Here is a 12,321-nt window from a genome sequence, read left to right as displayed (position 1 = left end):
GAGAAACTATTGGGTGTGCCATTACTATATTTGCAAAAATATATCTTAGATTATGTTCGCTCCCTCAGGGGGACTTCTAATGAACAGAGACCATATAATAGTTGAGTTGAGTTGAGTTGGGTTTTGCGTCACATCGGCATTATTCCAGCCATATAGTGACGAGAACAAGTTTGCATTAATAAACATTGTAAGTGCATACTCGGAATGAGTTTTATTTCGAAAACATATATTCATTACATTGTCATTAAAAAGCAGAAAAAGTAATAGCACCAAATTTAAAGGCAGGCAATTTGTTAGTCACATTTCACAGTTACAATTTATGAGAAACACTAAAACACAAGTGAACAAAATCTCAAGGTTTGGGCCTCACTCATCAGGTACGCTATTTTCGTTTTGCACTAAATTATTAAAGATGCGGCTAACAGCAATGCACTGCGAAACTAAAGGAGTGTTCAGAACAAAGACCGATGGCCGAAAGGTTGAGAATTGTAAAAAAAATGAATTACACTTTCATACTTTACAGTGACTTTAAACTACTTATATCTGACTGCCTCAAATAATGAAACAAAATCATGTGGCATGTTTTGTACTCATTACCAATCCAGTGCACTGCCTAGAGTCATCGTCCTGCCAATAGTGTTGTCCATGCCCTTTTTTTCACACGATACAGATCAGTGTTGAACCAACATGACCTCTACAATTAACTACCTCTAACGAACTAGTATTTGCATACCTAAGTGAAGCAGTTCTCAAACCACGTGGTCCATTAGTCTCAGTATCGTTATTAATTGTGCTTCAATTACAGAACAAGCTTAGTATGGTACCAATGGAGCAGGTGCATGCAATTATCCCCACTTAATGTGTGTAGATCATAGGGTGTGCTCTAATCCGACTCACTTGCCATTTGAAGCATAACGACCCGATGTGGCGATGCACACTGCATGACCATCTAAAGTCGTTTACTATGCTTTTGTATAATTGTCGGAAGTTTTTACGAGAGTAAATTCATTATGAGTTTCTTGTCATGTAGACAACAGACCTGAAATGATGATTAAGACATTAACAACCATTATTGTCATACATATCATAATTAATGTATGTCCGTTATTGCCATTTTGTGACACATACATTCTCAACGTTTGATGAATATACGTCTATAGTGTGTGAGTGAAATCAGAGCGGGGATCTGATGTTGTACCGATGGCGGAAGTCGAACACGGGTATTTGGCGAAACGACCGATTGCTTCAATCAATCAACCCCATACTCCACACATAAATCAATATCTGAACATTGCAATGAAATATATTGTACAATATTGACAAATTTATGGACAACAACTCTTGTTTTTTTTGTGAGTACGGCGTTTCGATACAGATCCATGTACCGTTGTCAAGCATTCCTGCAAGAATCCGTATCGAAATGTTGCACTCACGAGTAAAAGAAGTTTTTGTCCATAGAGTTTTTCAATATTGTACTTCCCAACTTCTAAAATGCCACTCAAAGAAGAGATATATTGTCATTTTTTGAGAAAAGGTTAACTGCCTACATTAAGAAACATAGCATTGAATGCTTCTTTCACCAATACAAGATAGTTGCAATGGCTGGTGTTCTCCCTCGCAGCATCAAGACACACCCCTTAGATAAAGTGGTCACTTAATACATACTTATATGATGATGTTAGTTAGCAGACTGTACCAATTACACCAATAGCCGTCTTGAACTTGAGTTGACCTGCTGATCTGGTTACTGGTCGTCGATCAGTCTGACTGCAGATGGCGCTGGCATTATCGTTATTTATTTACGGACATAACCGAACGCGAGATTTCAGGTCTTGACAGATGCTGATCAGTTGGTTACGTACGGCCAGAAATAGATCGGAACATCGGTACTTAACACACTTTCCCTCGTGTAGTTTTTATCAGTTAAACTGTCAGCAGAGTACATTTCACAAACTTTAATAAGAGTAAAATATGACCTTCTTGAACACTACAGAAACACATTCTGTTAGTTACTGTCGGAGGATACTTCAAATCACCTTTTATTGAAATTTATTTATGAAAGAAAAAGACACAAAACTGACTCACTCGTATTCCTCAAACTCACGACCATTCCTGAGTATTTCCGAGACCTCTTGATGTGGGCAAGTTGTTGTTAGTACAAAGTGCACACGGTTCTGTCGTGACATCGGTAGACAGTGAACATGTTTTATGATGCGAGAAGAACATTTTGTGACAGATCAATGGTGTAGGTCCTTGTTTTCGTTGTTGTGAAAGTGATGGTTTTGCAAAGCTGTACATATTATCGTATGTGAAGTTGGAAGGTAATCTCACGCGTACTGTCACCCCCCTTTTCTAACATTTTAAAGCTTACAACAATTGAGCTTGAATAAGATTCTATTCATGTGGAGTACCAGAAATTGGATCGTTCAATTAGGTCCTAATCTTGTGAACAATGATTTCCAGTTGAAAAGGTCTTCACCAAATATTTAATAACACTATCATGTTAACGGCTTGAAAAATATAAATGGACCCACGTAAGTACTTTGAGTGATCCATGGTTCGACACAACAGAAAATGATGTTTGAAGGATACGAAGGGACCCAGCTTTTACCGTGAGACAATAAGTTCGATAGATTAAAATTCGACACAACGGTGTGTGAGTGTAAACATCGAAGTTCGACACAACAGTGTGTGAGTGTAAACGTCAAAGTTCGACAGAACAGTGTGTGAGTGTAAACGTCAAAGTTCGACAGAACAGTGTGTGAGTGTGAACGTCAAAGTTCGACACAACGGTGTGTGAGTGGGAACGTCAAACTTCGATACAACGGTGTGTGAGTGTAAAAATCAACGTTCGGCACAACAGTGTGAGTGTGAACATCAAAGTTCGACACAACGGTGTGTGAGTGTAAACATCAAAGTTCCACACAACGGTGTGTGAGTGTAAACATCAAAGTTCCACAGGACAGTGAGTGAGTGTGAACATCAAAGTTCCACACGACAGTGTGTGAGTGTAAACATCAAAGTTCCACACGACAGTGTGTGTGCAAACATCAAAGTTCCACACGACAGTGAGTGAGTGTGAACATCAAAGTTCCACACGACAGTGTGTGAGAGTAAACAACAAAATTCGACACAACAGTGTGCGAGTGTAAACATCAAAGTTCCACACGACAGTGTGTGAGTGTAAACATCAAAGTTCGACACAACGGTGTGTGAGTGTAAACATCAAAGTTCCACATGGCAGTGTGTGAGAGTAAACATCAAAGTTCCACACAACAGTGAGTGAGTGTAAACATCAAAGTTCCACACAACGGTGTGTGAGTGTAAACATCAAAGTTCCACACGGCAGTGTGTGAGTGTAAACATCAAAATTCCACACGACAGTGTGTGAGTAAACATCAAAGTTCGACACAACTGTGAGTGAGTGTAAACATCAAAGTTCGACACAACGGTGTGTGAGTGTAAACATCAAAGTTCGACACGACAGTGTGTGAGTGTGAACATCAAAGTTCGACACGACAGTGTGTGAGTGTAAACATCAAAGTTCCTCACAACAGTCAGTGAGAGTAAACATCAAAGTTCGACACAACAGTGTGTGAGTGTAAACATCAAAGTTCCACACGACAGTGTGTGAGTGTAAACATCAAAGTTCCACACGACAGTGTGTGAGAGTAAACATCAAAGTTCCACACGACAGTGTGTGAGAGTAAACATCAAAGTTCGACACGACAGTGTGTGAGAGTAAACATCAAAGTTCCACACGACAGTGTGTGAGTGTAAACATCAAAGTTCCTCACAACAGTGTGTGAGAGTAAACATCAAAGTTCCACAGGACAGTGAGTGAGTGTGAACATCAAAGTTCCACACGACAGTGTGTGAGTGTAAACATCAAAGTTCCACACGACAGTGTGTGTGCAAACATCAAAGTTCCACACGACAGTGAGTGAGTGTGAACATCAAAGTTCCACACGACAGTGTGTGAGAGTAAACAACAAAATTCGACACAACAGTGTGCGAGTGTAAACATCAAAGTTCGACACAACGGTGTGTGAGTGTAAACATCAAAGTTCGACACGACAGTGTGTGAGTGTGAACATCAAAGTTCGACACGACAGTGTGTGAGTGTAAACATCAAAGTTCCTCACAACAGTGAGTGAGAGTAAACATCAAAGTTCGACACAACAGTGTGTGAGAGTAAACATCAAAGTTCCACACGACAGTGTGTGAGTGTAAACATCAAAGTTCCACACGACAGTGTGTGAGTGTAAACATCAAAGTTCCTCACAACAGTGTGCGAGTGTAAACATCAAAGTTCCACACGACAGTGTGTGAGAGTAAACATCAAAGTTCCACACGACAGTGTGCGAGTGTAAACATCAAAGTTTCACACGACAGTGTGTGAGTGTAAACATCAAAGTTCCACACGACAGTGTGCGAGTGTGAACATCAAAGTTCCACACGACAGTGTGCGAGTGTAAACATCAACGTTCCACACGACAGTGTGCGAGTGTGAACATCAAAGTTCCACACAACAGTGTGTGAGTGTAAACATCAAAGTTCAACAGAACGGTGTGTGAGTGTGAACATCAAAGTTCCACACGACAGTGTGTGAGTGTAATATATTTAGCAAACATGTCTGGCCACATATATCATGCGCATTTAATTCAAAGTGTAATATATATGACCATCCTTATTTGCGTTTGACGTTGAAATTTGTTTTTCTCCTTTAAGCTTGCATGTTGGCTGGGTTATTTTGAAACATACTTAAGATTGCAGAAAACTGCTGACAGTGCCGAGCTAGACTTGTGGTTCTATCATTAGGTGGTATCAGATGTGTATCAGAATGGTCGTTGCTTCGATCAGTTTAACAGCAGTTTCTGTTTTTCAGTGAAATGATGACGTCTTGACAACTACTTGGTTCTATTTTAGTAAGGGCCTTGTACTCGTTCCTTGTGGATTGTACATTACCGATACTCTATGGCCGAGTTAAACACTTGTATGAAGAAATCATTTATTCCCGTTATATACATTAATGGAACATTTAGGGTCAGTTTATTTATGACCATTCGTGTGCAATTTTAACAATGCATTAGACGCAAGATCCCTGGCCCAGCCCGTATGTAACGTTTTGTGATATTATTTTTAATGTTAGTTTTGGTTTGGTTTGTTTTTGTTTAACGCCATACTCAGCAACATTTCAACTACATGGCGGCGGTCTGTAAATAATCGTCTCTGGACCAGACCATCCAGTGATCAACAGTATGAACAAGTCAGCGAGCCTGCCACCCGATACTGTTAGTCGCCTCTTACAACAAGCATGGGTTGCTGAAATCCAAGTCTTACCTGGATCTTTACGGGGTTTAAATGTTAGAGCGGTGGTAACTAGAAATAATGCTGAAAATTTGAAGCATTTCCACAATAATTCCACGTACAGTATTTTTAATTCTAATTGTGTGGGATTAGTTAGATATAAACGGGGAGAAAGCTACGGAACTATTAGTCTTTCTGGCGGCATATATGGGCCCGTGAATATGTGTCCGACATTGACAGAAATCCGGATTAGTCAAGATTCCGGTTAACTATACAGGTTAACGTTATGTAAATAATCACATCGTGTCGAGTCTCATTTGAAATGTGATACTGTTGATGTTATCTGTCGGGGCCTTGAAACATGCTGCTGCTGGTGTCGTCAGGCTTCTTGTGATGCTCTCTGCGATATATATGAAAACAGAGAACCACACATTGACAGACTTGCTCCACTCTCACGTTCTCACAAGCATGTAATGAGATAGTTACTATCCCAGTGACAATTTCAAAATGTTTACCATTGCTCTTTTGGGAAGAGAAAATCCGTTTGCGTGTCCAATTACTTATTGAGAAGGATGAAGTTTTGTTTGACGTGCTCAAACAGAGCAAGGGTTTTGTGTTTATGGGAGAGGTTAGACGGCCCATGACGGGACCCGTCGGCCATGACATACATGCCAATACAGGGTCCCAAGTTCATGCTTGCCGGACGTAGGGAATAAATATCGCCAATTATCTCAATCAATGATGCATTTAAACATCAGCCATGCTGAGTGGACTTGTGTATGTGTACAAGGCGAATGACTGACAGCGCACCTGCTGGCTGGATATGTCTTATAAACGGCTGGGTTAGATGATACACTTTGCCCTTACATTACCCGTTAAGGTCTTCTGTTCCTGCTCTTTACATGGGCGATAAATGCACGACCCATATAATGTTTCTAACAGGCGAGGTAACACAGAGTTCCAGTATACGTGATACTATAAAATGTAGTTTTGATATACTGAACTAAAATTGTTACGCATCATGTCAATTTATTGCATTTGATCGTAGTGAATAACTTAAAAGTTAATTTATTGAAATACGTGTGGTATACAAATTTATTGTGATTTTTAAAACTATTTTTGTTCAGTTATTTGAACCTGACTAGTCGGTGCAAAAATCCATCGTTTGAACCAGACTATTCGGTGCATCAGACCCAATTTTTTGGTGTCTATGTTTACCAAAGGTTGACATTCTCTAACCAACAAATTATGCATATATATTCTTCAAGTTACTTATTTCCATGCCACTTCAGTCCCCGTCTTCTCCTACTTAACGTAGTCATTTAAACACTTGTAAAGTAGACATTAACATTTACAGGGACTGACAGGCACACCTGTTTCTCGAACTCCGAGCGTACTGTGATTTATTGGTGTAGGTTCCTGAATCATCATTTTGTGTGTAATGGTTACTGACAAAATATATACACAAAAATAAATAAATAACTCAATTCATTGACGTCCTTAGGTATCATGGCTTCCATTTATAACCTGTAAAGCAAGACATCGACTGTGATAATCCCTGTCTAAGTAGAAGTAGCTAGTGCTTAGTACATCCTCATAAACCACTAGTGCCAGCGACATGGGTAGATCTTCATCCGTTCCGGGGCGGTGGGGTAGCCTAATGGTTAAAGCGTTGGCTTGTCACGCCGAAGACCCGGGTTCGAATCCCCACATGGGTACAATGTGTGAAGCCCATTTCTGGTGTCCCCCGCCGTGATGTTGCTGGAATATTGCTAAAAGCGGCGTAAAACCAACTCAGTCAGTCAGTCATCCGTTCCAGTAGTACCCGGTATCATCAAGTAAATGGTTCCTTCGTTTTTACTCTGTTTACATCAGATTAACGTGTGAACCCATGACCGTTTTCGATATGGAAGCGGAAAGAGTTGCCAACCGAAACTGTACCGAACCGTCGCATCATAATATAACATAGAAATTTTCGTCCATAAGGTGTCATACCTTTCTTATGGCAGTGGAAGTGTAGATGCTGTTCCTTCAATCGTTTTCGATTGATATATTCGTGAATTTACAAAGGTCTCTGCCTTTATCATAGATTACTTATGGTTAAGGAACCGTCGCTCTTATTTCAAAAGACGCGATTGAAATAGATCGGGTGCTAAACCTCTGAGACTTGATCTGATCAGCTATATGCACTCGTTTTTCTGGAACGGTTTGTTATTTGTTTAACGCCACACTCAGCAATTCGTTCTCTGATCTGATGGTTACGGGAGGTTGTTCATGGAATAGCCTGTTTGGTCAAGACTCAATTATTATGATGCGAACGTGATGAAATTGGAAATGCGGCATCAAACTACGCTCACATTTTGTGTGAGTAAATATATCCCTAATCGTTTTTGTCTTTGATGCTTCAGTATCTACGGGGCTGTGGCGCAGGAAAGAGACAAAAACGACCCTGATGCATTTCAAGAAGAGGCGGCCCAGATCTACTCTACCATCTTTCACAAGTACAATGAAAGAGTCCGCCCACCAGATAACTTCCCCAACCCTGTGCTGGTGACAATCGAGGCCACGTTATACCACATACGAGATCTGGACCTCAACAGGCGAGAGTTGGAGTCGCTGCTGGACATGAAAATCGTAAGTGACTACCAACTTGTTCAGGTGTACATTGGTGCACATGCCAATAACTGCATTGTCTGGTCCAGACTCAACTATTTACATATCGCCGTCATATATATGTAATATTGCTGAGTTTCGAAGTTTAAAGGCACTATTTTAAAGACACTTCTCTAAAAATAAATAATGCATTTCTCTCAAAATTACTATCAGCCCTCAGTGAAGCTACCATGTAATGTATTCAAAACAAAAAAATTACACATTTAGATTCCAGTATTGAATTGAAAAAGTTAGAATGAATTAATGCAGCGTTGCATTAAATGATTCACGTGCCCTCCACCGGCAGAACATTATTTGAAGCGAACCCCTTAGAGTTATGTCCCTTGGAGCGCTCTTTACGAATATCCTACGCACAACTTGTGATTGAAACCAGTTCGGCAAACATCGACAACATCGCGTGCGACAGTTTTCGATTTACATTCCATATGTGGCAAGTTTTCTCTGTTTGGAAACTGTTTGTCTCGAAGTTCTCGAAGTTTCAGTTATCGATTTCAGGCAAGTCGCAAGGGATAATAAGTCTTATACTGAGTCTGAAGTGAGTGCATATGCCCCAATATATATAATATAGGCCAAACTATTGAGTGAAAATGTGCCTTTAACAATAAACAAACAAACAGAAAGGAGGGTGAGGATTTTATGGGAGATCAGATGGTGCCGGGTGCTCCAGCTCGGTTAATGGTTGGCCAAGTGTTTGTCATCCTTGCCATGTTTTCTATCATTAAGTTCCTTATCCTGTCTCGATTATGTATTTGTAATGTACCGTTATAAGACTGAATGTATAAACGAATTATGTACCAAACTAATTACTTCAAACCCCCATGTGAAGAAGTCAATACGTTGACTCCACACGGGTTTCAAATGAAAATTGATTCAGACTGCTTCCTCATTGATTGCTGATCAACATGATGAGATTACTGCGCCACCTCTCAAGTATGTGTTATGTATTTGGGCTATACCATTCTCTCTTTTTCTTCAGATGTGGAAAGACAAGCGTTTAGCTTGGTACCCCTACCAGGTTCAGGAGATCACTGCCAATGTGAGCGCGGTTTGGTCACCTGATATTGTCTACACGAACGGGTAAGGCGCACTTCTTATACGATCTGAGTCTCATTACCATTCTGGGCATAGAGTTTCGAAGCCCTCTTAGAGCTAAGATAGTCGTAAGTTAATGTTAATGTATGGCTCTTACGACTATCTTAGCCCTAAGAGAGCTTCGAAAATCTAGGCCCTGGTTGCTTGTAATCCAATTTCTTGGTTTGACCGGTTGTATAAAAAAACAGAAACGTATATTCTTACATACGTACCTATGTAACGTGTTCCTGTAAAGCTCTTATACGTTTTCAGGGCTGTCCCTCCAAGAGCAATGTTCGCCCCCAAAGTATCCATCAAACACAACGGCGAAATGACGTGGAACAGAAGAGAAGCAGTCGTCACCATGTGCCGTACCCAGCCCGGCAATGCCAACCAAACATGTGAAATTAGCCTTGGTTTCGTTTCGGCCAGTGACACAGAAATGTTTGGAAATGATACAACAATTGACCTTACCGATGATTTTGAAAATCACAGATGGGAAGTTAGCGAGCCTCTGCTTGAACGATACTCAAACACCGAAATTAGTTTTGTTCTTTACCTTGCTTCCAAAACCGCAAATGGAGGTTCAATGGGGAATGGGAGCAATTGCAGCTATACTTTGAAATATAAAACAAACGGAAGTTCCGTTGTAAATGCTTGGACCTCTTCAGTGCTTCTGGTAATTGCCGCGGTCATGTCCATCAAGATGAGATTGTAATGAAAACCTATGTTAGTCTTTGTTGTTGCACAAATGTGAGGGTAATGTACGTTTGTGGCTTAAAATAACACTGCTCGTATTACTAGAGTACAATAAAATTGGGTGCAGGTCATTAAAGACATTTACAGACATATGAGTAATCCACAGTGTCAACCAAGAAGACCTTGCTTTCAGTTGTCATATTTACTAAAGGACCTAAGTTTACCGTTTGCCACATTATTTGTCAATTAATTCATTTCTTGTTCTTCATACTCCTTAACGATGTCACCTTTCATAAGTAGAATGCAGATAAGCATAACAAATAACGTCATTTTTAAATGACAAAATGGCCTTTGATGTTCTATGCAAACTATTTAAAAGGTTAGTCCATTATGCTAATGATGAGATCAGGACAATTATGTTAATGGGGGGTGTTTGGCGTCCATTACAACATAATCCATGCATTTATCACTCATCTCCAATTAGTTTCTTAGACTTTGTAAAAATGTAAATTTGCTTCATTCGTTTTAAGATCCGTTATGTCCATTCCAACTTTTGATGAACTGTTTTGTCGTACTCCGTTTCTGTTTAGCGTCTTTCCTCTTGTCAGTGCTTTTTACTTCAGTCACGAGAGCATTGAAAAGTGCAATCTGTGATTGAAACATCTTGGACGTTCTTAAATTCTAGTGAAATTCACAGTTCTCCACAAGAAGTATTCAGGATTCCCTTTGTCTTTTTCATTATATACACAGCTAATCGGTTCTGTAAATTTCAATTTTTTTACAATTAGAGAAACACGTGTTTCTATATATGGACTACCTCTGCTCGTGGTTCTTGTGCCTTAAGCACTGCGCATTAGTTAAGCCACGTTATGTTATGCCGTATCCGGGGTTTTAACATTATTTTTTTTTGCAGATTCTAAACACCTCAGACCTGAACAAGCCGGTGTTTTTAGTTTATATGTTTTGCTAAAGGTCACCGAATCGTTGTTTATATTAACTAATAAATGTGCCTTATATGTGGACGATATTGATGTGTATTTTGTAACAGTTTATAACATTTGGGTTTTTGTGCCTTTTATCTTCATACTTCATACAATAGTGTGCCTTACCTTGCTGGTTTGACTTACCCCAACTCAGATTTATTTATTTCAAAATGATACACTTTGTAACCGAACGTACCTTACGAAAATCAACACCTTAGTTGTTACATGTTGCTTGATGTATCATTGATACACACATTGTTAATTCATGACCTGCTTCTTGATGATGTCAGTTATATAAATTCCTACACTCACAAGACAGATACCTCCAGTGTCAACAGTGAAGTCATTACTTCTATATCTGTATGAGAATATACACACCCTGTCCAGGTATTATTGTTCTGAAACAGGCTATTCAGTTGTCAATAAATCACGAGTGTGCAGTTTAGGAATGTAAGTATAACCATCCTAATATATCACCGAATCTGCAATGTTTAACGGTATTTTCATTGACGGATAATTACCACAGGTTTTATACTGTGAATGTAAATGTTTTTGCACTTGTATGTAGTTTGCATTACTGCTTCTTACTGTCTGCCCATCATGCGATGTACACTGTCAATGCAAGCTGCCGGTGGGTGAGGCTGTAGCTAGCGTTAACTATCAACTTTGTAAATAGGGGTGCCACTAACGACAATAAAAAGTTAATCCAAATTGTGCCACCTTTCTGTTTTATTAATCAAGAGTGAGCGCGTTTAGTTTTACGTCACGTTTAACCATTTTCAAGCAATATCACGGCGGGGGACACCAGAAATGGACTTCACACATTGTGCCCATGTAGGGGAATAGGACCCGGGTCCTCGGTGTGACGAGCGAAAGCTTTTACCACTAGGCTACACCATCGCTCTTTGATCAAGTGGGTGAGTTTAGTTTTACGCCACACTCAGCAATATTCCAGCTATATGGCGGCGGTCTAACTAATCGAGTCTGGACCAAACTATCTAGTGATCAACAGCATGACAGCATGAATATCGATCTACGTGCCATTTAATCAAGAACGATTGTGTATTGTTCACGCTGCAATATTTCAAGTGATGTGTCGTAGGATATTCCTGACAAGAAGGTTCATGCATTGTACGTGTGTGTGTGTGAGAGTGAGTGTGTGTGTGTGTGCTGAATGTGTGATATAGGTAATGGTCGACTCTCAGTTTTGTCCTTTGAGTAATAGAACTCCAGTGCGTCATTTGTGACGTAAGTGGTGACGTAATGGATCGGGCGGTCAGACTCGGTGACTCGCTTGAAATGCGGTTGTAATAATATTATTACTTTTGACAACACAAACACGATTATTTACAAACTTTCATTGTATATGTGAGATATGACTGCTTGTGGCGCTAACCAACACAAACACATCCTACAGTCGAGACCGGTGCTTGTGATTCCAAGCTGTAGCCATGGTTTGCCTTCTTAAACTGTTATGTAAAGACTGAGTGAGATCAACATACATTGTGACTGGTCATATGTCCGCCATGTTGTTTTATGCTACAATATAGCGGCTGGAGACAGCATCATTATTGAAACACAAGGT

At 39.9% G+C, this 12,321-nt stretch overlaps 1 protein-coding gene across 1 annotated transcript in view; it reads left to right on the top strand.

The window, feature by feature from the left end:
- The window catches only part of LOC124258772 (neuronal acetylcholine receptor subunit alpha-6-like), a 54,917-nt gene extending 43,470 nt beyond the window's left edge, over nucleotides 1–11,447 (top strand). Inside the window, exons 2-4 of the mRNA XM_046692865.1 lie at nucleotides 7,719–7,944; nucleotides 8,960–9,060; nucleotides 9,328–11,447. Of these exons, the coding sequence (XP_046548821.1) occupies nucleotides 7,719–7,944; nucleotides 8,960–9,060; nucleotides 9,328–9,772 (772 nt within the window). The 3' untranslated portion in view covers nucleotides 9,773–11,447. The remainder of the gene's footprint in view (nucleotides 1–7,718; nucleotides 7,945–8,959; nucleotides 9,061–9,327) is intronic.
- Nucleotides 11,448–12,321: the final 874 nt, after the last annotated feature.

The sequence above is a fragment of the Haliotis rubra genome, unplaced genomic scaffold (assembly GCF_003918875.1).
Source record: "Haliotis rubra isolate DU_JTF1 unplaced genomic scaffold, ASM391887v1 Scf70, whole genome shotgun sequence".
NCBI classification, from domain to species: domain Eukaryota; kingdom Metazoa; phylum Mollusca; class Gastropoda; order Lepetellida; family Haliotidae; genus Haliotis; species Haliotis rubra.
This window is presented reverse-complemented; position numbering and strand designations above follow the sequence as displayed.